The sequence below is a fragment of the Ornithorhynchus anatinus genome, chromosome 8 (assembly GCF_004115215.2).
Source record: "Ornithorhynchus anatinus isolate Pmale09 chromosome 8, mOrnAna1.pri.v4, whole genome shotgun sequence".
Classification (NCBI taxonomy): domain Eukaryota; kingdom Metazoa; phylum Chordata; class Mammalia; order Monotremata; family Ornithorhynchidae; genus Ornithorhynchus; species Ornithorhynchus anatinus.
Genome location: NC_041735.1, coordinates 58,276,378 through 58,299,809, shown reverse-complemented (window position 1 = coordinate 58,299,809; position 23,432 = coordinate 58,276,378). Strand labels below are relative to the sequence as shown.

The following is a 23,432-nucleotide window of genomic DNA, read 5'->3' as shown; positions in this document are numbered from 1 at the left end:
ACCTTTTCTCAAGTCCTTTCAAATTAGTTTTGATCACATTTCTTTGAATCATCACCATTTCCCTGGTTATTACCAAAGAAGAGAAAAACAGGTTGGCTGCCAACCCTTTCTCCTCAATCTCAGGATAAAATGGAACACTTTTGCTTTAACTATCATAAAATGAATGTAATTCCTCAGTGAATTGTTCTTCATTCTGGAAGCTTGCATCATGGATGACCTTTAAACTATGTTTGCTTTTAATCATGGGTACGTTTTTAAATGTTTGTGACCTCCACGTCTGAAATAAGGAAAATTAACTGTTTTTAAACTGGCAGCTTTGATTTTATGACTGCTTTAAGGTAATACTATTTTTAAAGAGAATGGACTTCACTTAGGTGGTCAAATTAGAGAAAATTGGAATTAATTTGAAGGAAATCTATCTAAGGAGCTTTCAAAAGTGCCTGAGCATTTTCCTCCTATCTTTTCCTGTAACTTCATATTTTTTCTATAACTTACAAGTGAGAAAATTCATATTCATAAAAAATACTGCTCCTGCACCTATTTTGTGGGAAAGGAGAGGGGTGTTCTAGTGGAAACAGCATGGGTTTGGGAGTCAGTGGACTTGGTTTTCTAGTCCCAGCTCTGCCACTGGCTAGTAACAGTAATAACCACAATGACAATAATAATCATAGTCATAATAATAATAATAACTCATATTTATTCAGCATTTACTGTATGCAGCACACAGTATGAAGCGCTGGGGAAAATACAATAGAGTTGGTGGACACGTTTCCTGCCCACACTGAAGAAAGTTATAGTCAAACCATTTAATACAGCCTAATTCTTTTAAAGTGAAACTTGATTCCTAACCATATTTACTGAAAAATAAAATAAGCTGGAATTTTTACCACTTCACAGAACTAAAGGTCCATTAATTATAATCTATATTCTTTTCTTCAAAAAATAAACTCAACTGAATTACATTACCCAAAGTAATATGTTAAAAAATCCCCCAAACACCTGTTCATGAGACACGGACCATAATCAGATTTGTAGCAAATACATCTGCTGAATCTTAGAAGGAAGGTCATCATCTACTAGTGTACAGAGGATCCTCATAACAGCTTTAAACAATTTTCAGAACACCGAGAGGACATGTCTTTGTCTTCAAGCAGTCTGCATTCTCGAACAAGTTTACAGCTGAAAATATGACCATAATTAGATTTTGAATTTGATTTTGGTTAAAAGGTATCTTGAAGAATTTATCGAGTGGTTTTCGGCTGAGAATTCAACATGAAGCATTTACATAAAACCCTGCTTTTAACTAAACGTTTATTCTTCAAGTATTATATAAATGTATTCTGCATGAATGTCAATTATTCAGCTGTACTGAGAAAAAAAGAACATCCTATTAATGAAGAATGTTCCTCTACATCAAAAATCCCAAGAGATTTGACACTCATCTATTTCAGACAGTGTATATTAGGGACTTGTTCTTCTATCTTATCAACTGCAAGGAATGTTCTTGAATAAATTTGAAGTTAATGATCTTCTTTTCATATTACTTTTATTTTCTCTCACACATATTCAATCTACTGGCATCAATTTATCCTAAGAATTTTTTTTTTTAATTCTTTCCTCAAATTCTTCCTTTGAAATGAGAGCTAAAGTCAGCTTTGAAAGAATTACCAATTTAGGAATAAACTTAAATCAATTTTAAACAGAGGGTTTCGATACTGAGTAATCCAACATAAAATGATGTCCCCCAACTCTGCAACAGCCATAGGATCAGCAGAAAGACTTCACATGACTATTTCTCAAGAGCTGACATATGTTACCCATATGAAAACATTTAGCTGTATAAATGGCAACCTGTTTTTGCACTTTTGTGTGCTGGCAAGTCAGCCACCAAAACACTAGCCCGACATCCCAAATGAAGCGCAGAACCCCAACAGGACAAAGACCATCATATCATTCATTCATTCGATTGTATTTTTTGAGCGCTTTCTGTGGGCAGAGCTCTGTACTAAGCGCTTGAAAAGTACATTTCAGGAACAAATAGAGACCATCCCTACCCAATAAGGGACTCACAGTAACAAAACAAGTCAACAGGCACTTATCAAGCACTCAACCTCTTACAGTCAGGTTAAGTGCCCAACTTTATCGGTAGATTGAATATCCAAAATGAGCACTCTAACCAGTCTTGACTACAGGAGGGAGAGTCAAGCAGAGGCCTACCCATTTCATTCCCAGCTTGGCTAGTGGCTAGCGAGTGGAAGGCGATCTGCTACAAGTCAAAACTCACCTGTGCTGGGCAGTAGCGGCATGAGAGAGAGTCAAGGGTGGAGACTCGAGTTTACTGTGCGGAAGGAGGCAGTGGTAAACCACTTCTGCATTTTTACCAAGGAAACTCTACGGATCCACTACCAGAACGATTGTAGGTGGAGGCGAGGCGTTTTGGGAGAGATGTATCCATGGTGTCGCTAAAGGTCGGAGCAGGCTGGACAGCATAAGATATGTCTCAGAACAGCCATGTAGAATATAATGTCCCTCTAGATTGTAAGCTCACTGTGGGCAGGGAACGCGTCTACCAACTGTTATATTGTCCTCTCTCAAGCCCTTAGTACAGGGCCCCACATAATCATCATCATCATCATAATTCTGATATTTGCTAAGCACTTACGATGTGGCAAGCACTGTACTAAGAGCTGGGATAGGTACAAGGGAACCAAGTCCCACATGGTCCTCCCACTCTAAGAAGGAGATAGAAAAGGGATTGAATGCACGTTTTACAGATGGGGGAACTGAGGCACAGAGAAGTAAAGTGACTTGTCCAAGGTCACACAGCAGGTAAATGGAAGAGCTGGAATTAGAACCCAGGTCCTATTGTCTCCTAGGCCTGTATTCTTTCCAGTAAGCCGTGCTGCTTCTCACACAGTAAGCGCTCACTAACTACAATTCATTGAGTAAGAATAATGCAGAAGACATATACAGTAATTACTTTTCAAATAACTTTTAATGATTCAGCCCCATGTGTGAAATGAATACACTCCCAGGCAAATTCTATAGGTAAACGCCAAATATCCCTCCACCTCCAGAATGTAAGCTCATTGTGGGCAAGTAATGTGTCTCTATTGTTTCTAGTCCCAGCTCTGTCACTGGCTAGTAACAGTAATAACCACAATGACAATAATATTGTCATAATAATAATAAAAAATCATATTTACTCAGCATTTACTGTATGCAGCACACGGTATGAAGCGCTGGGGAAAATACAATACAATAGAGTTGGTTGACACGTTTCCCGCCCACACCGAAGAAAGTTATAAAGTCAAACCATTTAATACAGCCTAATTCTTTTAAAGTGAAACTTGATTCCTAACCATATTTACTGAAAAATAAAATAAGCTGGAATTTTTACCACTTCACAGAACTAAAGGTCCATTAATTATAGTCTATATTCTCTTTCCCCCTCTCTAATCCCGGCTCCACCACCTGTCTGCTGTGTGGCCCTGGGCAAGTGACTTCACTTCTCTGTGCCTCAGTTACCTCATCTATAAAATGGCGATTGAGACTGCGAGCCCCACGTGGGACAGGGATTTTGTCCGATCCTATTTGCTCATATCCAACCCAGTGCTTAGTACAGTGCCTGGCGCATAGTAAGTGATGAATAAATACCACAATTATAATAATAGTAATAAGAAGAAGAACCACTGTTAAAGAATTGCAGTAGTCCCAGGAGGAAGAGAGGGGGGAGAGAGAAGGAGGGAGAGAGAAGGGCGGGGGGGAGGGGGAGAGGAGGGAGGGGAAGGGGGGAAGGGGAGAGAGGGGGAGAGAGAAGGAGGGGGGAGAGAGGGAGAGGAGAGGGAGGGGGGAGAGAGGGAGAGGAGAGGGAGGGGAGGAGAGGAGAGGGAGGGGGAGGGGGAGAGAGGGGGAGAGAGAAGGAGGGGGAGGGGGGAGAGAGGGGAGAGAGAAGGAGGGGGGAGGGGGGAGAGGAGGAGAGAAGGAGGAGAGAAGGAGGGGAGAGGGGGAGGGGGGAGAGGGGGAAAGGGGGAGAGAGGGGAGAGAGAAGGAGGGGAGAGAGAAGGAGGGGGAGAGAGGAGAGAGGGAGGGGGGAGAGGAGGGAAGGAGGGGGAGAGAGGAGAAGAGATAAGGGGGAGAGAGGGGGAGGGGGGAGAGAGGGGGGAGAGAGGGAGGGGAGAGGGAGGGAGGGGAGGGAGAGAAGAGAAAGAAGAGATAAGGGGGGAGGGGGGAGAGAGGGAGGGGAGGAGAGGAAGAAGGAGGGGGGAGAGAGAAGGGGGAGAGAGGGGGAGAGAGGGGGAGAGAAGGGAGGGGGGAGGGGGGAGGGGGGAAGGGGGAGAGAGAAGGAGGGGGAAGGGGGAGAGAGAAGGAGGGGGAGAGAGGGAGAGGAGGGGGGGAGAGAGGGAGAGGAGGGGGGGAGAGAGGGAGGAGAGAGGGGAAGAAAGGGAGGGGGGAAGGGGGAGAGGAGAGGGAGGGGGAGAGAGAAGAGATAAGGGGGAGAGAGGGAGAGGAGAGGGAGGGGAGGGGGAGAGAGAAGAGATAAGGGGGAGAGAGGGAGAGGGGGAGGGAGAGAAGAGAGAGAGAAGAGATAAGGGGGAAGGGGGGAGAAGGGAGGGAGAAGGAGGGGGGAGAGAGAAGGAGGGGGGAGAGAAGAGATGGGGGAGAGAGGGGAAGCGGAGAAGGGAAGAGAGGGAGAGCGAGGCGCGCAGGCGCGCGGGGTGGCTAGGAAAGGGGGGCGGGGGAGAGGGGGAAGCTTGCCTCGCCTCGCCTCGCCCCGCCCCGCCCCCGGCTGGAGGTCGGGCCTACTTCCGCCTCCCGCCCCTCGCCTCTGCCGCAGCCTCCCCGGCGCAGCCCGTCCGTCCTCCCCTCGCCGGTCCTCCCCTCGCCGGTCCTCTCCTCGCCGGTCCTCTCCTCGCCGGTCCTCCCCTCGCCGTCCCTCCCCCCGCTCCCCGCTCCCCGGCCCGGCCCGGCCCGGCAGGAGGATGGCCGCCTCCGGACCCGAGAAGACCACCAACAAGAAGAAAACCGAGAAGAAACTCGCCGCCCGGGAAGAGGCCAAATTGCTGGCCGGCTTCATGGGCGTCATGAACACCATGAGGAAACAGGTAGCGGCGCCGGCGGGGGGAAAGAGGGAGGCCCGGCCAGGCCCGAAACCCCCCCCCCCTCCCCCGGGGGGCTTAAGGACCGGCTGCGCTCACCGGGCCCCGAGCGCTTAGTACAGGGCTCCGCGCCCCGCGGCCGCTCCATCGAGACGATTGAACGAATGGAGGGGCGCGGGGGGGGTGGTTGAGATTGGAGCCGTCGCGCCCGGAAAACCGTGTTGGGGTGGAATAATGATGACGGTATTCGGTCAGCTCTTACTCTGTGCTAAGCGCTGTTGGGCCGCAGGTCGGGGGGGGGAGGGGGGCTGGGCCACCCCGGCGCTCCCCACACCCTCCTTCAAAGCCCTCCTGAGGGCTCACCGCCTCCAGGAGGCCTTCCCTCACTGAGCCCCCCTTTCCCTCCGCTCCCCCGCCCCACACCACTTGGATCTCTATGTACCTATCTCTAATTCTATTTTTTTAATATTAATGATGTGAATCTGTCTCTAATTCTATTTCTATTGATGCTACTCTCTTCCCCTCTTCAAAGCCCTACGCACCTCCTCCAGGAGGCCTTCCCACACTGAGTCCTCCCTTTCCCTCCGCTCCCCCGCCCCACACCACTTGGATCTCTATGTACCTATCTCCAATTCTATTTATTTATATTAATGATGTGTATAGATCTCTAATTCTATTTCTTTTGATGCTGCTCTCTTCCCCTCTTCAAAGCCCTACGCACCTCCTCCAGGAGGCCTTCCCGCACTGAGTCCTCCCTTTCCCTCCGCTCCCCCGCCCCACAGCACTTGGATCTATATGTACATATCTCTAATTCTATTTATATTAATGATGTGTATAGATCTCTAATTCTATTTCTATTGATGCTGCTCTCTTCCCCTCTTCAAAGCCCTACTCACCTCCTCCAGGAGGCCTTCCCGCACTGAGACCTGCTTTCCCTCTGCTCCCCCTCCCCACAGCACTTGGATCTCTCTGTACATACCTGTAATTCTATTTATTTATATTAATGATGTGAATCTATCTCTAATTCTATTTCTTTTGATGCTACTCTCTTGCCCTCTTCAAAGCCCTACTCACCTCCTCCAGGAGGCCTTCCCACACTGAGCTCCCCTTTTCCTCTGCTACCTCTCCCCACAGTATTTATATCTATATGTACATATCTGTAATTCTATTTATATTAATGATGTGTATAGATCCCTAATTCTATGTCTGTTGATGAACAGGGGAAGAGAGTAGCAAGCAGGGTGGCTCAGTGTAAAGAGCCTGGGCTTGGGAGTCAGAGGTCATGGGTTCGAATAATGCGTTCGAATCCCGGCTCTGCCACTTGACAGCTGTGTGACTGTGGGCAAGTCACTTCACTTCTCTGTGCCACAGTTACCTCATCTTTAAAATGGAGATTAACTGTGAGCCTCACGTGGGACAACCTGATTACCCTCTATCTACCCCAGCACTTAGAACAGTGTTCTGCACTTAGTAAGCGCTTAACTAATACCAACATTATTATTATTATTGCTCACCTCCAGGAGGCCTTCCCATACTGAGCCCACCCTTTTCCTCTGCTCCCCCCCCCCCCCGCACTTGTATCTATATGTACATACCTGTAATTCTGTTTATAGTAATGATGTGTATAGATCTCTAATTCTGTTTCTATTGATGCTGCTCTCTTCCTCTCTTCAAAGCCCTACTCGCCTCCTCCAGGAGGCCTTCCCACACTGAGCCCCCCTTTCCCTCTGCTCCCCTGCCCCACAGCACTTGGATCTATATTACATATCTATAATTCTATTTATTTATATTAATGATGTGTATAGATCTTTAATTCTGTTTCTATTGTTGCTACTCTCTTCCCCTCTTCCAAGCCCTACTGAGAGCTCACCTCCTCCAGGTGGCCTTCCCAGACTGAGTCCTCCCTTTCCCTCTGCCCCTCCTACCCTCCCCATGGCCCCTGTTCCCTCCCTCTGCTCTACCCCCTTCCCCTCCCCACAGCACTTGTGTATATTTGTACATATTTATTATTCTATTTATGTTATTAATGGTGTGTATATATCTGTGATCCTCTTTATCTATTTTGATGGTATTGATTGCTTGTTTGGTTTTGCTATCTCCCCGTTTTAGACTGTGAGCCCGTCGTTGGGCAGTGATTGTCTCTATCTGTTACCAAACTGTACATTCCAAGCACCTAGTACAGTGCTCTGCACACAGTAAGCGCTCAATAAATACAATGGAATGAATGACTATTGATGCCTGTCTACTTGTTTTGATGCCTGCCTCCCCCCTTTTTGGACTGTGAGCCCGTTGTGGGCAGGGATTGTCTCTCTTTGTTGCTGAATTGTAACAATAACAACAATATGATGCTATTTGTTAAGTGCCTACTTTGTGCCAAGCACTGTTCTAAGCACTGGGGGAGATACAAGGTCATCAGGTTGTCCCAGGTGGGGCTCACAGTCTTAATCCGCATTTTACAGATGAGGTAACTGAGGCCCAAAGTGAATTGACTTGCCCAAAGTCACACAGCTGACAATTGGCGGAGCCAGGATTAGAACCCACAACCTCTGACTCACAAGCCCATGTGCTTTCCACTAAGCCACGCTGCTTCTTGTACTTTCCAAGCACTTAGTATAGTGTTCTGCACATAGTAAGTGCTCAGTAAATACGACTGAATGAATAAAACAGCATGACGTCCCACAAAGATGGAAAAGTTCCCCTTCCCTGATGGCTTTTAAGGAGGCTTTGTTCTGCCTTTCTTCCTGGATTGCCACGTCTGCCGTGTTTTCAAAAATGATAATAATGATGGTATTCGTTAAGCGCTTCTGTGTGTCAAGCACTGTTCTAAGCTGTGGGGTGGATATGAGGTAATCGGGTTGTCCCACGTGGGGCTCACAGTCTTAATTCCCATTTTACAGATAAGGGAACTGAGGCACAGAGAAGTTACATGACTTGCCCAAGGTCACATAACAGAGAAGTGGCGGAGCCGGGATTTGAACCCCTGACTTTCTGACTTCAAAGCCTATGCTCTATCCTCTAGGTTTTTGTGCCTCAGATTTTTGGTTCCTTAATTTCATTCATTCGATAGTATTTATTGAGTGCTTACTGTGTGCAGAGCACCGTACTACGCTTGGGAGAGTACAGTACAACAATAAACAGACATATTCCCTGCCCACAATGAGCTTCGAGTCTGGGGGTGGGGAGACAGACTTCATTATGATAAATTACAGATATTTACCTAAATGTTGTGGGGCTGGGAGCTGGGAAGAGCAAAGGAAATAAGTCAGGGTGATGCAGAAGGGAGTGGGAGAAGAGGAAAGGAGGGGCTTATTCTGGGAAGGCTTCTTGGAGATGTGCCTTCAGAAAGGCTTCACCGAGACTGCGGTTTGCAGTGTCACCAGTGACTTCCTCATAAGCAAATACAGTAGACATTTCCTCCTCCCCAATCCTCCTTTACTTCTTGGGTGGCCACCTTGGACACTTTTGAAGGACACTGTCCTTCTTGAAGTGCCACTGGATCCTCCTCCTTTACTTATGCCTTAACTATGGGTGCCCTGCAGGGTTTTTTTCACTTCACCCACACTTTTCTGGAGAAGTCATCCGTTGTCATAGCTACCACCTCTCTGTGAATGCCTGCCACACAGTTTCATATTTCCCCTTGTTTCCAGGACATCTCCATTTGTATTCCTGCCTGCAGACTAAATTGTCTAAACTTTGACTTGCAAACTAAACTGCCTAAACTTGAACCTCTCTTCTTTCCTCCAACTTTCCCATCTCTGTTAATAACCCACCATCCTCTCCAGTCCTCACCACCTTTCAGCTCTCACATTTAATCACCTGCTCCATTGTTCCTCCCTGACATTTCCCAGCTCTGACCCTTCCTCTCCGCCCTAATAGTGGCTACCCTATGAGAAGCAGCGTGGCTCAGTGGAAGGAGCCCGGGCTTGGGAGTCAGAGGTCATGGGTTTGAATCCCGGCTCTGCCACTTGTCAGCTGTGTGACTGTGGGCAAGTCACTTCACTTCTCTGTGCCTCAGTTACCTCATCTGTAAAATGGGGATTAACTGTGAGCCTCACGTGGGACAACCTGATTACCCTGTATCTACCCTAGTGCTTAGAATAGTGCTCTGCACATAGTAAGCACTTAACCAATACCAACATTATTATTATTATTATTACCCTGGTTCAGGTGTTTACCGTCTCATGTTTAGACTGTATTAACCTCTCTCAATAGTCTCCCAGCTTCCAGCCTTTCCTGCCTGTCAGTTTATACTTGCTGCTGACTGGATAATCTTCCAAAAGTGTCACTCAACATGCATCTGTCCACTCCTCAGAAACCTCTCATGGCTCTTTACCCCCCCAACACCTACAAGTAGACATCTTTAGCATCACCTTCAGGGCTCTCTCCACCACCTTTCTCCTTCTTAGAGATTGGCTCTCTTCACCTGCTAGTCCTCCGCCCACACTCTTCACTTTTTCCCAAGCTCGTTGTCTAATTGTACTTTGTTCTCGACTCTCCCGCCTCTCACCACTTGCTCCCGGTTATTTCCCTCCTCTGTCAAATCCTCCGGGTCGTACACAGTTCGCTACACCCTCAAAAAAACCCCACCTACCCAATTAATTACTAAAGTCCCATTTTGCATTGGCCCAGCAGTCATCTTTAACTCCCTCATAGTTCATGGGTTGCCTTGATTTCAGAGCATTAAATTATATAAGAACGCAGCTATTCCACAAGCAGTGTGGATTGTGCAGTGTTCCTTATCATTTGTTTTTGAGTTGGTGTCATGAACATCTTGGGAAAAGATATACTTGACCTAAAATAGTAATTATGGTATTAAGTGCTTCCTGAGTGCCAAGCACTGTTCTAAGAGCTGGGGTATATGCAAGGTAATCAGGTTGTCCCACATGGGGCTCACAGTCTCAATCCCCATTTTCCTGCTGAGGTAACTGAGGCACAGAGAAATGAAGTGACCTGCCCAAGGTCACACAGCAGACAAGTGACAGAGGCAGGAAAAGTCCTTCCACTGACCCAACTGGGAAGACTCCCTAGTAATCGAGGACGACTTCAAAAGAGGGAAGGGATCTGTAAAGTGGAAGGCTATTCGAGGTAAATGGAAACATAGTGCAGTGAAGTGCACACTCAGGGGTGGGTGCATTGCATGCTGTTGTTTACATGAGCCTGCTTCTTTTCCCCAGATGGGAAAGGCACAGCCCAGGCAAGGAGAGGTAAATATGGAAGCTATCGGTGTAATTGCGTATGTTTCAGAAATTACATTACCGTAACCATGGTGTGCATACCCTTGGGTGGCTAACAAAATGTGGGGCATAGCCGAGCTTGTGGCTTAAGTAAAAACCTTAGAAATCCCCACTAGGTAAAACACAAGGGAAAGAGGAAAGAACAGCAAGCAGTTTGTCCCTATTATAAACGCAGAGGTAGGTTCCTGTTGTCATTAGGATCTTTGTCTCCCATTGTGGCCATTTTCAGAGTCCTCTTCAGGGTAGACCCTATAGGGTCTCTATCCTCAATAGGGTACCCTATTGGTGACAGGGAGTCAGGAGACTCCTTGTCTGGGACGCCCAGACCCTGAAAGCATGGAAACCCAAAGAGAGTTGAATTGCTCACTCCTTAAAGAGTTGCAGTTCGCTCATGTCATGACAAAAGTATCTGACCAATAAGCACAGCTGTGAGCCAGAAAGCTGTCACTGGACCAGATCTACACCTGGACTCAGAATCCGTTCAAACCCATGGCTTCAGTTCCATTAAGGTTGAAGTTTTATGAGATGCCCGTTCTCAACGAACTTGCGATCCATTATAGATCAGTTAGACCACAAACCACCAAAATAGTAAAATGGCTGTAAAAGTGAAGTCCCAAAACATCTCTGATCTCAGTTTATTCCACCGAAGGGACAGATAAATTCCAGTGTTTTGACATTTCTATGTCCGTTTTTATATTTTACAGAAATAGATTAATTTCTGTAAAATATAAAAGGATCAAATATAGGAGAAAGTTTAATAAATTGCATTTAAGGGGTCCATGTGGCAGGGTTTTTGTTTTGTTTGTTTCACTGCCCCAGTGTTGGAGAATTGTCTTTTGGAATTCTTAGCTCTCTATTTCTCAAACTTCCTGAAATTTTATAATTTCAGATGTTTTTCTGACCTGCTGGAAATTACAACCCACATGGTTACCGGTGGCTGAGATTTTAACCGATTGTCTTATTAAACAAAATAAACAAAATAAATAGGGTGATGAAGATATATACAGTTGAGCGGACGAGTACAGTGCTGAGGGGGTGGGACGGGAGGGGGGAGGAGCAGAGGGAAAGGGGGGGAAAGAGGGTTTAGCTGCGGAGAGGTGAAGGGGGTTGAGAAGCAGCGTGGCTCTGTGGAAAGAGCATGGGCTTTGGAGTCAGGGCTCATGAGTTCGAATCCCAGCTCTGCCACTTGTCGGCTGTGTGACTGTGGGCAAGTCACTTAACTTCTCTGTGCCTCAGTTCCCTCATCTGTAAAATGGGGATTAAGACTGTGAGCCCCACGTGGGACAACCTGATTCCCCTATGTCTACCCCAGCGCTTAGAACAGTGCTCGGCACATAGTAAGCGCTTAACAAATACCAACATTATTATTATTAGAGGGAGCAGAGGGATAAAGGGGGGAGCTCAGTCTGGGAAGGCCTCTTGGGGGAGGTGAGCTTTAGGGATTTGAAGAGGGGAAGAGAATTAGATTGACGGAGGTGAGGAGGGAGGGCATTCCAGGACCGCGAGAGGACGTGGCCCAGGGGTCGACGGCGGGATAGGCGAGACCGAGGGACGGTGAGGAGGTGGGCGGCAGAGGAGCGGAGCTTGCGGGGTGGGCGGTAGAAAGAGAGAAGGGAGGAGAGGTAGGAAGGGGCAAGGTGATGGAGAGCCTCGAAGCCTAGGGTGAGGAGTTTTTGTTTTGAGCTGAGGTTGATAGGCAACCACTGGAGATGTTTAAGAAGGGGAGTGACAGGCCCAGAAAGTTTTTGCAGGAAGATGAGCCGGGCAGCGGAGTGAAGAATAAACTGGAGCGGGGCAAGAGAGGAGGAAGGGAGATCTTCATTTAGAGACCCTTCCTTTCCAAAATCCTAGAACGAGTCGTCTACAATCGATGCTTAGAATTCCTTAACTCCCATTCTCTCCTAGACCCCCTCCAATCTGGCTTCCGTCCCCTCCACTCTACCGAGACTGCTCTCTCTAAGGTCACCCATGACCTCCTTCTTGCCAAATCCAATGGCTCCTACTCCATTCTGATCCTCCTTGACCTCTCTGCTGCCTTTGACACTGTCGACCATCCCCTCCTCCTCCATACCTTATCTCACCTTGGCTTCACGGACTCTGTCCTCTCCTGGTTCTCCTCTTACCTCTCTGGCCGGTCATTCTCGGTCTCCTTCGCTGGAGCCTCCTCCCCCTCCCATCCTTTAACTGTTGGAGTTCCTCAAGGGTCAGTTCTTGGCCCTCTTCCGTTCTCCATTTACACTCACTCCCTCGGTGAACTCATCCGCTCTCACGGCTTTGACTACCATCTCTACGCAGATGACACGCAGATCTACATCTCCGCCCCTGTCCTCTCCCCCTCCCTTCAGGCTCGCGTCTCCTCCTGCCTCCGGGACGTCTCCACCTGGATGTCGGCCCGCCACCTAAAACTCAACATGAGCAAGACTGAGCTCCTCATCTTCCCTCCTAAACCCGGTCCTCTCCCAGACTTCTCTATCACCGTGGATGGCACGACCATCCTTCCCGTCTCTCAGGCCCGCAATCTTGGTGTCATCCTTGACTCGTCCCTCTCGTTCACCCCACACATCCTATCCGTTACCGAGACCTGCCGGTTTCACCTCTACGATATCGCCAAGATCCGCCCTTTCCACCCAGACAGCTACCTTACTGTTACGGGCTCTCGTTATATCCCGGCTAGACTACTGTGTCAGCCTTCTCTCTGACCTCCCTTCCTCCTCTCTCGCCCCGCTCCGGTCTATTCTTCACTCTGCTGCCCAGCTCATCTTCCTGCAGAAACAATCTGGGCATGTCACTCCCCTTCTTAAACAACTCCAGTGGTTGCCTATCGACCTCCGCTCCAAACAAAAACTCCTCACTCTAGGCTTCAAGGCTCTCCATCACCTCTCCCCTTCCTACCTCTCCTCCCTTCTCTCTTTCTACTGCCCACCCCGCACGCTCCGCTCCTCTGCCGCCCACCTCCTCGCCGTCCCTCGGTCTCGCCTGTCCCGCCGTCGACCCCTGGGTCACGTCCTCCCGCGGTCCCGGAACGCCCTCCCTCCTCGCCTCCGCCAAACTGATTCTCTTTCCCTCTTCAAAACCCTACTTAAAACTCACCTCCTCCAAGAGGCGTTCCCAGACTGAGCTCCTCTTCCCCCTCTACTCCCTCTGCCATCCCCCCTTTACCTCTCCGCAGCTAAAGCCTCATTTTCCCCTTTTTCCCTCTGCTCCTCCACCTCTCCCTTCCCATCCCCACAGCACTGTACTCGTCCGTTCAACTGTATATATTTTCGTTACCCTATTTATTTTGTTAATGAATTGTACATCGCCTCGATTCTATTTAGTTGCCATTGTTTTTACAAGATGTTCTTCCCCTCGACTCTGTTTATCACCATTGTTCTCGTCTGTCCGTCTCCCCCGATTAGACTGTAAGCCCGTCAAACGGCAGGGACCGTCTCTATCTGTTGCCGACTTGTTCATCCCAAGCGCTTAGTACAGTGCTCTGCACATAGTAAGCGCTCAATAAATACTAAATACTATTGAATGAATCCTAATCCTTCTCGACCTCTCGGCTGCCTTTGGCACTGTCTCTTTCTTGAGGAGAAAGACCATCCCTTTCTCCTCAACACCTTATCCAACCTTGGTTTAAGTGACTCCGTCCTTTCCTGGTTCTCTTATCTTTCTGGCCATTCATTTTCAGCCTCCTTCGCAGGCTCCTCATCCCCTTCCCATCCCCTACTGTAGGGGTTCATCATGGGTCAGTTCTTGGTCCCCTGAGGAACTCATGAACTTCGTGAACTCATTTGCTCCCGTGGCTTCAGCTATTCATCTCTATGCTGACAATACCCAAATCTGTTTCTCCTCCCCTGTTCTCTTTCACTCTCTCCAGGCTCGCAGCTTCTCCTGCCTTCAAGACATCTCCACTTGGATGTCCTCCTGCCACCTAAAACTCAACATGTCCAAGACTGAGCTCTTTATCTTCCCTCCCAAACCTGTCCTCTCCCTGACTTTCCCGTCACTGTGGATGGCACTATCATCCTTCCCATCTCACAGGCCCACAACCTTGGTGTTCATCCTTAACTCCGCTCTCTCATTCACCCCACATGTCCAATCCGTCACCGCATCCTGCCGGTCTCACCCTCACAACATCGCCAAGATCTGCCCTTTCCTCTCCATCCAAACCGCTACCACGTTAGTACAGTCACTCATCCTATCCTGACTGGATGACTGCATCAGCCTCCTTTCTGATCTCCCAACCTCCTGTCTCTTCCCACTTCAGTCTGTACTTCACTCTGCTGCATGGATAATCTTTCTCCACAAACATTCTGGGCATGTCACTCCTTCTTCTTAAAAATCTCCAGTGGTTGCCTGTCAACCTTTGCATGAAGCAAAAACTCCTCACTCTTGGCTTCAAAGCTCTCCATCACATTGCCCCTTCTTACCTCACTTCGCTTCTCTCCTTCTACAGCCTAGCCCACACACTCCACTCCTCTGGTGCTAACTTTCTCACTGTGTCTCGTTCTCTCCTGTCCTGCCGTCGACCCCTGACCCACGTCCAACCTGTGGCCTGGAGTGCCCTCCCTCCTCAAATCCGCCAATCAAACTTCCCCCCTCAAAGCCCTACTGAAGATACACCTCCTCCAGGAGCCCTTCCCAGACTAACCCCCCCTTTTCCTCAGCTCCCTCTCCCCATCGCCCCGACGCGCTCCCTTTGCTTTACCCCCTCCCCGCCCCACAGCACTTGTGTATATAAGTACATACTTTATTTGTATTAATGCTTGTTTACTTGTTTTGATGTGTACATATCTATAATTCTATTTATAGTGATGTCTTTCTCCCCCCTGCTAGACTGTGAGCCCGGTGTGGGCAGGGATTGTCTCTCTTTGTTGCTGAATTGTACTTTCCAAGCACTTAGTGCCATGCTCTGCACACAGTAAGCACTCAATAAATACGATTGAATGAAGGAATGAATGAATTTGGTGCTTGTGAATGTGAGTGAACTTTTATGTAACGTAGTTCAGGGACAGATTGTTGGGCACGGTGGCATTGCTTTCAGTTCTGTGTTTGCTCCGTGTTTTTACTTTGTAGTAATGATAATAAAAGTTATGGTACTTGTTAAGCACTTATTATGTGCCAGGCACTGTTCTCAGGGCTGGGGTAGATACAAGTTAATCCGGTGGGACCCAGTCTGTGTCCCACATGGGGCTCACACTCTTAATCCCTATTTTACAGATGAGGTAACTGAGGCCCAGAAAAGTTGTGATTTACGCAAAATCACACAGCAGACATGTGGCAGAGCTGGGATTAGAACCCAGTTCCTCCTCCTTTTTGTAGGCATTCTCTACAATTTTAAAAGACCAATACACAGCTACTTAAAGGATAGCAAGTACATATGACTTACTATAGTAAATTCTGAACCACTGAATTTCTAATCCATTTTATGGCTTTCTGAGCCTCTTCAAGTTTCTTGAAAAACAGTGGAGCAGCCTTTCCTCGATCTCAAAATTCTTTCAGTTTCTGGGCTGAAATTGCAGTAACTGATATTAATTCTGAATACTCACCTTCTGCATAATCAGTGATTTGACACTGTAATTTAAAAAATTTTAACCTGTAGTGTCATTATACCTGCTTCTTAATAATAAGTAAGAGTATTGAATCTTTGTAGATTATTGAATTTATGACTGGACTTTTTCATCAAGACTTTTTCTCTAATTCAGGATTTTCTTTTATTTATCTATTCTTTCCCTTTGAACAGAAAACACTGTGTGATGTTATTCTTATGGTCCAAGAAAGAAAGATCCCTGCTCACCGTGTTGTCCTTGCTGCAGCTAGTCACTTTTTTAACTTGATGTTTACGAGTAAGTGTCTTAACCTAACACTATATCATTTTTCTTGGTTTCACCATACCAAAAAAATTATAAAAACTTGTATCACCATCTCAAGACTCAAGTAGTAGAACAGTCAAAACAAGGATCCTAAAAACCAGGTTCAGCTGTTGTGTAACTGCAAAATTCTTTCTCGTGTCTAGTTTTGTTCTCTAAAGTCACATGTGACATGGGGCCAAGATTTATAGGTTGGTCGTCTAATTAAAGGTTGGAACCTAAAAATTGTTAAAAATTCAAAATGGAGTTTAGTTTTTGCAAACGCCAACCATTTGCTTGAACGGCACTTACTAGGTCCAGTTTCTCTGTTATTTGGAAGCAGTTTTAGAGCAAGAAAAACATCTTTGGCCAATCATAAGGGTATATGAAATGCCCTTAGCAGCTCAGACCAATGATCCAACCAGTTTAGTAGTCTGTCTCCAAAAATGACAATAGGATGCTTGGAAGGCTCAGGTCATAGACACCTTCCATCTTAACGTTCAGGGAGGGACCATTTATCATTTCATCATTCCAGTAACTTGGGCTTTTGGTCATTCTTATTCAGGATGACTGTTTTTCTTATTCACTGTTCCAAGTTATATAAATCCTGTAAATGCTCTGTTTTTTAAACTACTTTTTCTCACTGACTGTGTGATAGGTTGGGGCACTTGTGGTGAACGATGACGCTAGTCCCATTTTTACATCATTTTGCTTTTGTTTCAGCAAACATGCTTGAATCAAAATCCTTTGAAGTAGAACTCAAAGATGCTGAACCTGATATTATCGAACAGCTTGTGGAGTTCGCTTATACTGCAAGGTAGAGTGAAAGGCTTTCTTCGAAGAGCGGGGATGGGAAACTACCAGGTAGCATTGCATAAAATTTCCATGCCAGTATCTGTGTGGTATTCAGCCTCAAAATGAAAGACAAGATTTTTGAACCAACTTTTTAAAAGAAGAAGAAAAAAACCCCTTAGATGTAGTAATAGAAGAAAAAAGAGGGTTCAATGGAGGGAACCGGTGGGGAAAACGTTTTAACAAATAAATATAGTGTTAACTGTATTATGTATTTGCAGGATATCTGTGAACAGCAACAACGTCCAGTCTTTGTTAGATGCGGCAAACCAGTATCAGATTGAACCTGTGAAGAAAATGTGTGTTGATTTTTTGAAAGAACAAGTCGATGCTTCAAATTGTCTTGGTAAGGAAGGCATTACCTTAGAAATTAAAAATAATAAAATGACATAGGGACATTTGAAAATATTGTCCACTGGGCAGAATGCTGCTAGAGGATTTTTTGAATAGGCTTATTGGCCCTTTAAGACTTTTTTTAAGTTTGAGACCATTATTCTTACACAGGTAGCAAATGATAAAATTGTGGTGATAATTGAATTACTAAGATTCATAGTTATCTTGAGTGGAGTAAGAACCTTTTGATAAAATAGTATTATAGTAGTCATCATCAGAATGCCCTTTCCATGATAGTACATTACTGTCATTTTTGCTTTAGCACAGTAGCTGCGTTCTTGGGAAAATCATGTTTGTAGTAACATTGACTCAGTTAGCATTATTGGTTTAGACATTATCAAGATTGACACTTTTCGGCACATATTGCTTTATCATTCTTATGTGCAGCCCTGAGTGTTTCTTACAACCTTGCCATTCATGTTATATTTCTGTCTTAAATACTGTGTCGTGTCGTACGGTATAGTAAGGTAGAGCCTGAGAAGTGTAGCAGCTTCACTCCTTGAGTGCTGCCCCACACGTGTGCATATCCATTTCTTCCTTTCTTAAATTTACTTACACTAATTTGAGGATCGTGGTAGGGTAATACTTGCCCTGTTTAAGTTCTTCCTGCATGTCAAGTGGTGAGGTCAGGCCTAGTGTCTCTCTCACAGTCTAAATTGGAGAGAGAGCAGGTTGATCATGCTGTGAGAGAATGCCACGGGAAGAACAGTTCTGGACACTTCCATTGTGCTAGGTGGTAATAATGATAATGGCGGTATTTACTTACTTTTGGGCCAAGCGTTGTACTAAGCATCAGAGTAGATACAAGATAATCAGATTGGACGTAGTCCCTGTCCCACCTGGGGCTCACAGTTTAAGTATCTTAGTCCTACATCTCAGTATCTTAAAGTTATATTTAAGTTGTTTTATGGAAACTCTTACTGTAGTCCAATTGATATACCTCAATGTAAATCTATATTTGCAGAAATTTTAATTATTTGAGACCACTGGTTTCAGCAGCCTGCATATTTGATATTCAAGGACTTTGTACTGTGCTCTGCACCTGTGGATGCTTAAGTACTTGTTGACTGTTTCAGGTTGATTTCCCACCTAAAATATGTCTTAAATGATCTTATACACTTTATTCTAGGATGGTGTATTTCTCCTAACCAAGTAGGCCCTTTGCTTCTTCCTGCTTCTGTGGTCATTTCACCGCTCATTGTCCCCACTTTAAGAGGTTGACCTGGAAAAGTAGAAAGTTACATCTATACCTGCCTCTTTGTGTTACTAGCTTTGCTGAAACTTGATCAAGGAGGATGAAATTGTTGGGATTTGAGATTATCTTGGATTTTGTTTATCTGTGACTCCTGCTTTTCATTATCATGGAGTATCGAGGGTTGACACAGACTAAATGTGGCAGCTTAGACCTCTATGAGGACCGTTGCCCAGTTTGAAGCAGTAGTGGGCCTTGGCCAGGGCAACTAGTAGTAATAGTAATAATACTAGTAATAGTAGACAAAGCATTAAGCACTTAGTATGTACAGAACACTGTATTGAGCACTGGGAAAGAATTCCCAAGTGGGAATTAGACCCAGTTCCTGTCCCTCAAGGGACTCACAGTCTAAAATTAAAAAGGGGGAGAAGGCCTAGCTACAGACACATAAAAAGAGATGAAACAAAATATGTGTATGTGTGTGTATATACATATATATATATATATATTTGTGTGTGTATCTGTGTATGTATGTCACACACACACGCAACTTCTTCTGAAATTCCCAGTACAGTCTCTCACATGCGGGATTTGTGAGGATTCGAGGACCATGTCCAGCCAGTCCAGGCCTTCTCTGCCCATTGTCTACCACCTTGAAAAATTACGACTCTGGCCTCCCTGAACCTCAATTTAAAAAAATATTTGCTTGCTAATGTATGAATGAAGGCCACTGTTCCTGGTTCTCTATCTGGCCAGGTAGCTAGATTTACCTGGCTCTCTTGGTTTTGGTATTTACATTCATTTATTCAATTGTATTGTACTATGTGCAAAGCACTCTGCACTAAGCCGCTTATGTATTTATAGAACATTTACTATGTTCAGAACAATGTACTAAGGGCTTGGGAGAATACAAAAAGTAGAGTTGGTAGGCACAGTCCTTGGCCTTAAGAAACTTACAGTCCAATCAGGTGAGACAGTAAAATAAATTACGAATAGGGGAAATGACAGAGAATAAGAATATGGACATAAGGGCTTTGGGATGGGGGTGTGAATTGTACTTTCCAAGCGCTTAGTACAGTGCGCTGCACACAGTAAGCGTTCAGTAAATACAATCAAATGAATGAATTAGGGGTATAGATGTAAGTGCTTAGGCAATACGGAAGTGAAGGTGAATAGGGTGGGAACTGAGGGATTAATTGGAGAAGGCGTTTTGGAAGACGTAAGACTTTGGTAGGGTGTTGAAGATGGGAAGAGTGGTAGTCTGTCGGATATTAAGGGGTTGGAGTTCCAGAGGGAGGCCATGGGGAAGGGATGAGGAGCAAGACACAAGATCGAGGAATGGTGAGTAGACTAGCATTAGAGGAGCTAAGAGTCCAGGCTGGGTTTGAGTAGCAGAACTGATTGAATTATTTGAACAGCCTCCCAAATGATATGCTGGCCTTTTTGATTCATTTTCTATTTCTTCTCTGTCATCGCATCGTTATTCAGAATGCTGCCTAAGTAACAGAATTCTTCGAAAGTGTTTAACTCTATTTTGGCAGTATAGAATTTCAGTTGTGCGTGTGTGTCTTCCCTGGTGTAGCCAGATGTTACTCCAGTTTTCCTCAAGTTTATTTTTAGCCCATATTGCCTAGTTGCAGCGAAACGATTTACAATGCTTGCATATTTCCTTGGGTGTGTGCTTTTGGGGCACGGTAGCCTGTATACCGTCATTCTTGAATGACTGCTCCTAGGGCTGTGGGTGATGCTCGAAGTGTTTTGTTCGGAAGAATTTCCTAGAAGAGCGGAAGCTCGTTCAGTCACGTGCATTTAGGTTTCTTGTCTCATCTTTCATCATGGCTGCATCAAGTAAGGTAAAGAGGTTCAGCCTCACTCCTCATCCCTGCTTTAGCCCACTGGAGATGGGGATTAGCCAAAATCCAGAAGTCCTCCGGCTTGGATCTTGCCAGCCGCAGAGAGTAATGAGATACCTTAATAATTACTGCAATCTGATTTTTCTTTTTTCTTCTTGAAGATGGTGATGATGGTGGCATCTTTGAGAACGTGTGGCATTTCCTTAGTGTTCCATATTTTGAAGAAGAGCTTGTGTAAGTGTTTAAGCAGGGTACCTTCTGCGGGTGTGCCATCAGGTCCCAGTGCTTTGCCATTTTTCATGGCACTGTCCGCTACAGTGACGTACTTCCTGAATAGTTGGTACTATGCCATATCTTTGCATGTTGCATGCTTCCTTCGCTCCTGTGCACGAGCCACAGGGCGCTGCTGGCAGTAATCCGGTTATCAGGCCGACTTCATCCACCTCAAGCTTATCCTCGCCTGCTTTTACTCTACCCTCTCCTCTGCCCGGCGACATTATTTCTCCATCCTTGTTGCCTCCCTTGTCAATTGTTCCAGATGTTCAATTCCCTCCTCAAACCCCTGTCCTCCTGACTCCCTCATCTCTTGTCCCTAATGACCTGGCCAAGTACTTCATTGAGAAAATTAAAGCCACCTGGCGTGGTTTCCCTGAATCTCCCCTGCTGCTTTCCAGTCTCTCCCTCCTCCTTCTCCTTCTTCAGCTCTCGCATCTCTCCCAACAGTATTTCAAAAGGTGATCTGCCTTCTTTCAAAATCCACCCCCTCCACCTGTGCCTCCGACCCCATCCCATAGCACCGTATCAGAGCACTTGCCTTCTTCCTTCTTCCCTTCCTGATTGCCATCTTCAACTGTTCACTCTCCAGTGGCTTTTTTCCCCACTGCGTTCAAGTATGCTCATATCTTCCTTATCCTAAAAAAGAACACCTTACCTCGACCCCACGGTCTCCCCCAAGTTATCACCCCATCTCCCGCCTACTGTTCCTCTCCAGACCCCTTGAGTGAGTTGGCTACACCACTGTCTCCAGTTCATCTCCTCCAGTTCTCTCCTTGACCCCCTCTAATCTGGCTTCTGCTCCCTTTACCCCACGGAAACTGCCCTCTCAAGGGTTTGAAATGTTGCCATCTTTTAGGACACTCTCCATGTTCACTTTTCAGAAGCACTTAGATGACATGTATTGGACCCCTTATAATGTTTTTAACAATATGGATAATTTCTTGGCTTCATGGAATTTTGCATAGCCCTGAATCTCTTCCGCTTTGGCATCCACCTACCCTTTGTGGCCTGTTCCTTTATTAGATTTTTCTTCTTGCAACACAGATTTTGGGCAGCCTCACTCCTGTCTGAGCCCTGAGTGCCACAGTCTGCTTTGGTCCAGTGTAGATGCTTTACTGCCAGTAGGCTTTTGATCTGAATCATTTGCATCAAACCAATCTTGGAGATTTTGCTTGACAATGCCCAGTATCTTGGCAACTATCTGGTATATGATACACCAGAGAAATGCCCATTCGTTGTTTATATTGGGGAGTCTGGTTGGAGTTTCAGGTTTTAACAGGGCTGAGATGACATTAGTACAGAGTGTCTTGTGCCTGTCACACACTAGTGGCAAGAAGGTTGATTCTGGTTGACTTTTGCAACTGGGCTTAAAAAACAGGCCAGGAAGCATCTTAGCCTTCTCCAGGAAACCTGTGAGAGGCAGGTTTTTTGGTTTTTCCAGTCTACTTTGCCTGGCATGTTCCATTTGGAGCTATCTTTATTCTTATCCGACACAGTGGAAAAAGTTGCATGTGGGAGCCATATTTCCGGATAGCAAACTCAGTTTCCAGGATTAGACTGATTATAAGGTAGAACTTGGTAGTATTGGAGGTAAGTGAAGAGTCCTTGCTCCCGAACACCATTGCCCACTTGGAGTCGCCTCAGCACTAGCATAGGTCAGTTGTTGTTTTTTTAATCGTATTTGAGTGCTTACTGTGTGCAGAGCACTGTAGTGTCAGTTCCCCTCCTATTGGAACCTCCTGAGGGTTAGAGGTCTCCTGTGGGCCAATTTGGCTAGAACCAGCCCTGGTTCCTATTTCAGAACACCTGGCCTAGGGTGTGCACCTTGGAACTCAAGCATATGAGTTGGTTTAGATGACCATGAACTATCTAATAAGCACAAAGCTCACATCAGAGAGGCATGGTGTACTCACAAAAAAGTGTTACTGATAGGGGTTTTGCTTCCTCTTCCCCCCTTCCAGTATTTCATGGTCAAGGGGTAGGGGAATAGAGAAAGAAGTAGGAAAGTTCATGGGTAAATCAAAGGTTGTGTGATCATGTTAAGATATACTGTAACAGTATCACAATCATGTCTGCTAAAAACCTGTATTTTTGCTATGCATTTTGGATAGAGGGGGTGGCAAAATTAAGCAACATTCTCCCAACAATGCCCATCTGTCTGAATACGATCCAAGCCACTATCAGGAGAAAAGGTTACACACAAGCACATGAAAGTGGACACAGAATGAGTTTGATGGCATGGGTTTTCCTTAATGAGATCTTCAAGAATGCACCCTTGGGTTTTAGGAGAACTTACTGTATTGGATGGATCGATCTGATATGTTGCGATGTAGCTAAAAAGAGGAAAGTAATCAGCATGGATTGAATCGCAGCAGTAAATAAAGCTAAACTATCATACAATTCAGCCCCTTGAAATGTGATTATGTTATGAGATATGTTTTCCAATTGCTGAAGACTCTTAATAGATAAGAATTATTCCCATGGACTGTGAAATCACAGTGGTTATAGAATAGTTCTAAAATTAGTTAGTCCAGTGCTTGGTTCATAGTAAGTGCTGAAACACCATTGCCATAATTAAAGGAAGTGAAATAATAAGCATGTCTTCCTTAACTTTTTCAATTTTGTCTTTCATCTTGTAGGCATAAGAAAAGTTTTAGGATTCTAAAATGTGTTTTGTAGTTTAATGGTGAATCTAAGTT

General features: G+C 45.7%; 1 protein-coding gene across 2 annotated transcripts in view; it reads left to right on the top strand.

The window, feature by feature from the left end:
- The first annotated feature begins 4,926 nt into the window (after positions 1–4,926).
- KLHL7 (kelch like family member 7) overlaps positions 4,927–23,432 on the top strand; it is a 37,149-nt gene continuing 18,643 nt past the window's right edge. Inside the window, exons 1-4 of one of the 2 annotated variants that reach the window (XM_029070742.2) lie at positions 4,927–5,105; positions 16,062–16,164; positions 16,891–16,984; positions 17,241–17,365. In XM_029070742.2, the coding sequence (XP_028926575.1) occupies positions 4,983–5,105; positions 16,062–16,164; positions 16,891–16,984; positions 17,241–17,365 (445 nt within the window). In that variant the 5' untranslated portion in view covers positions 4,927–4,982. The remainder of the gene's footprint in view (positions 5,106–16,061; positions 16,165–16,890; positions 16,985–17,240; positions 17,366–23,432) is intronic. The other variant, XR_003761532.2, reaches the window with a different exon arrangement.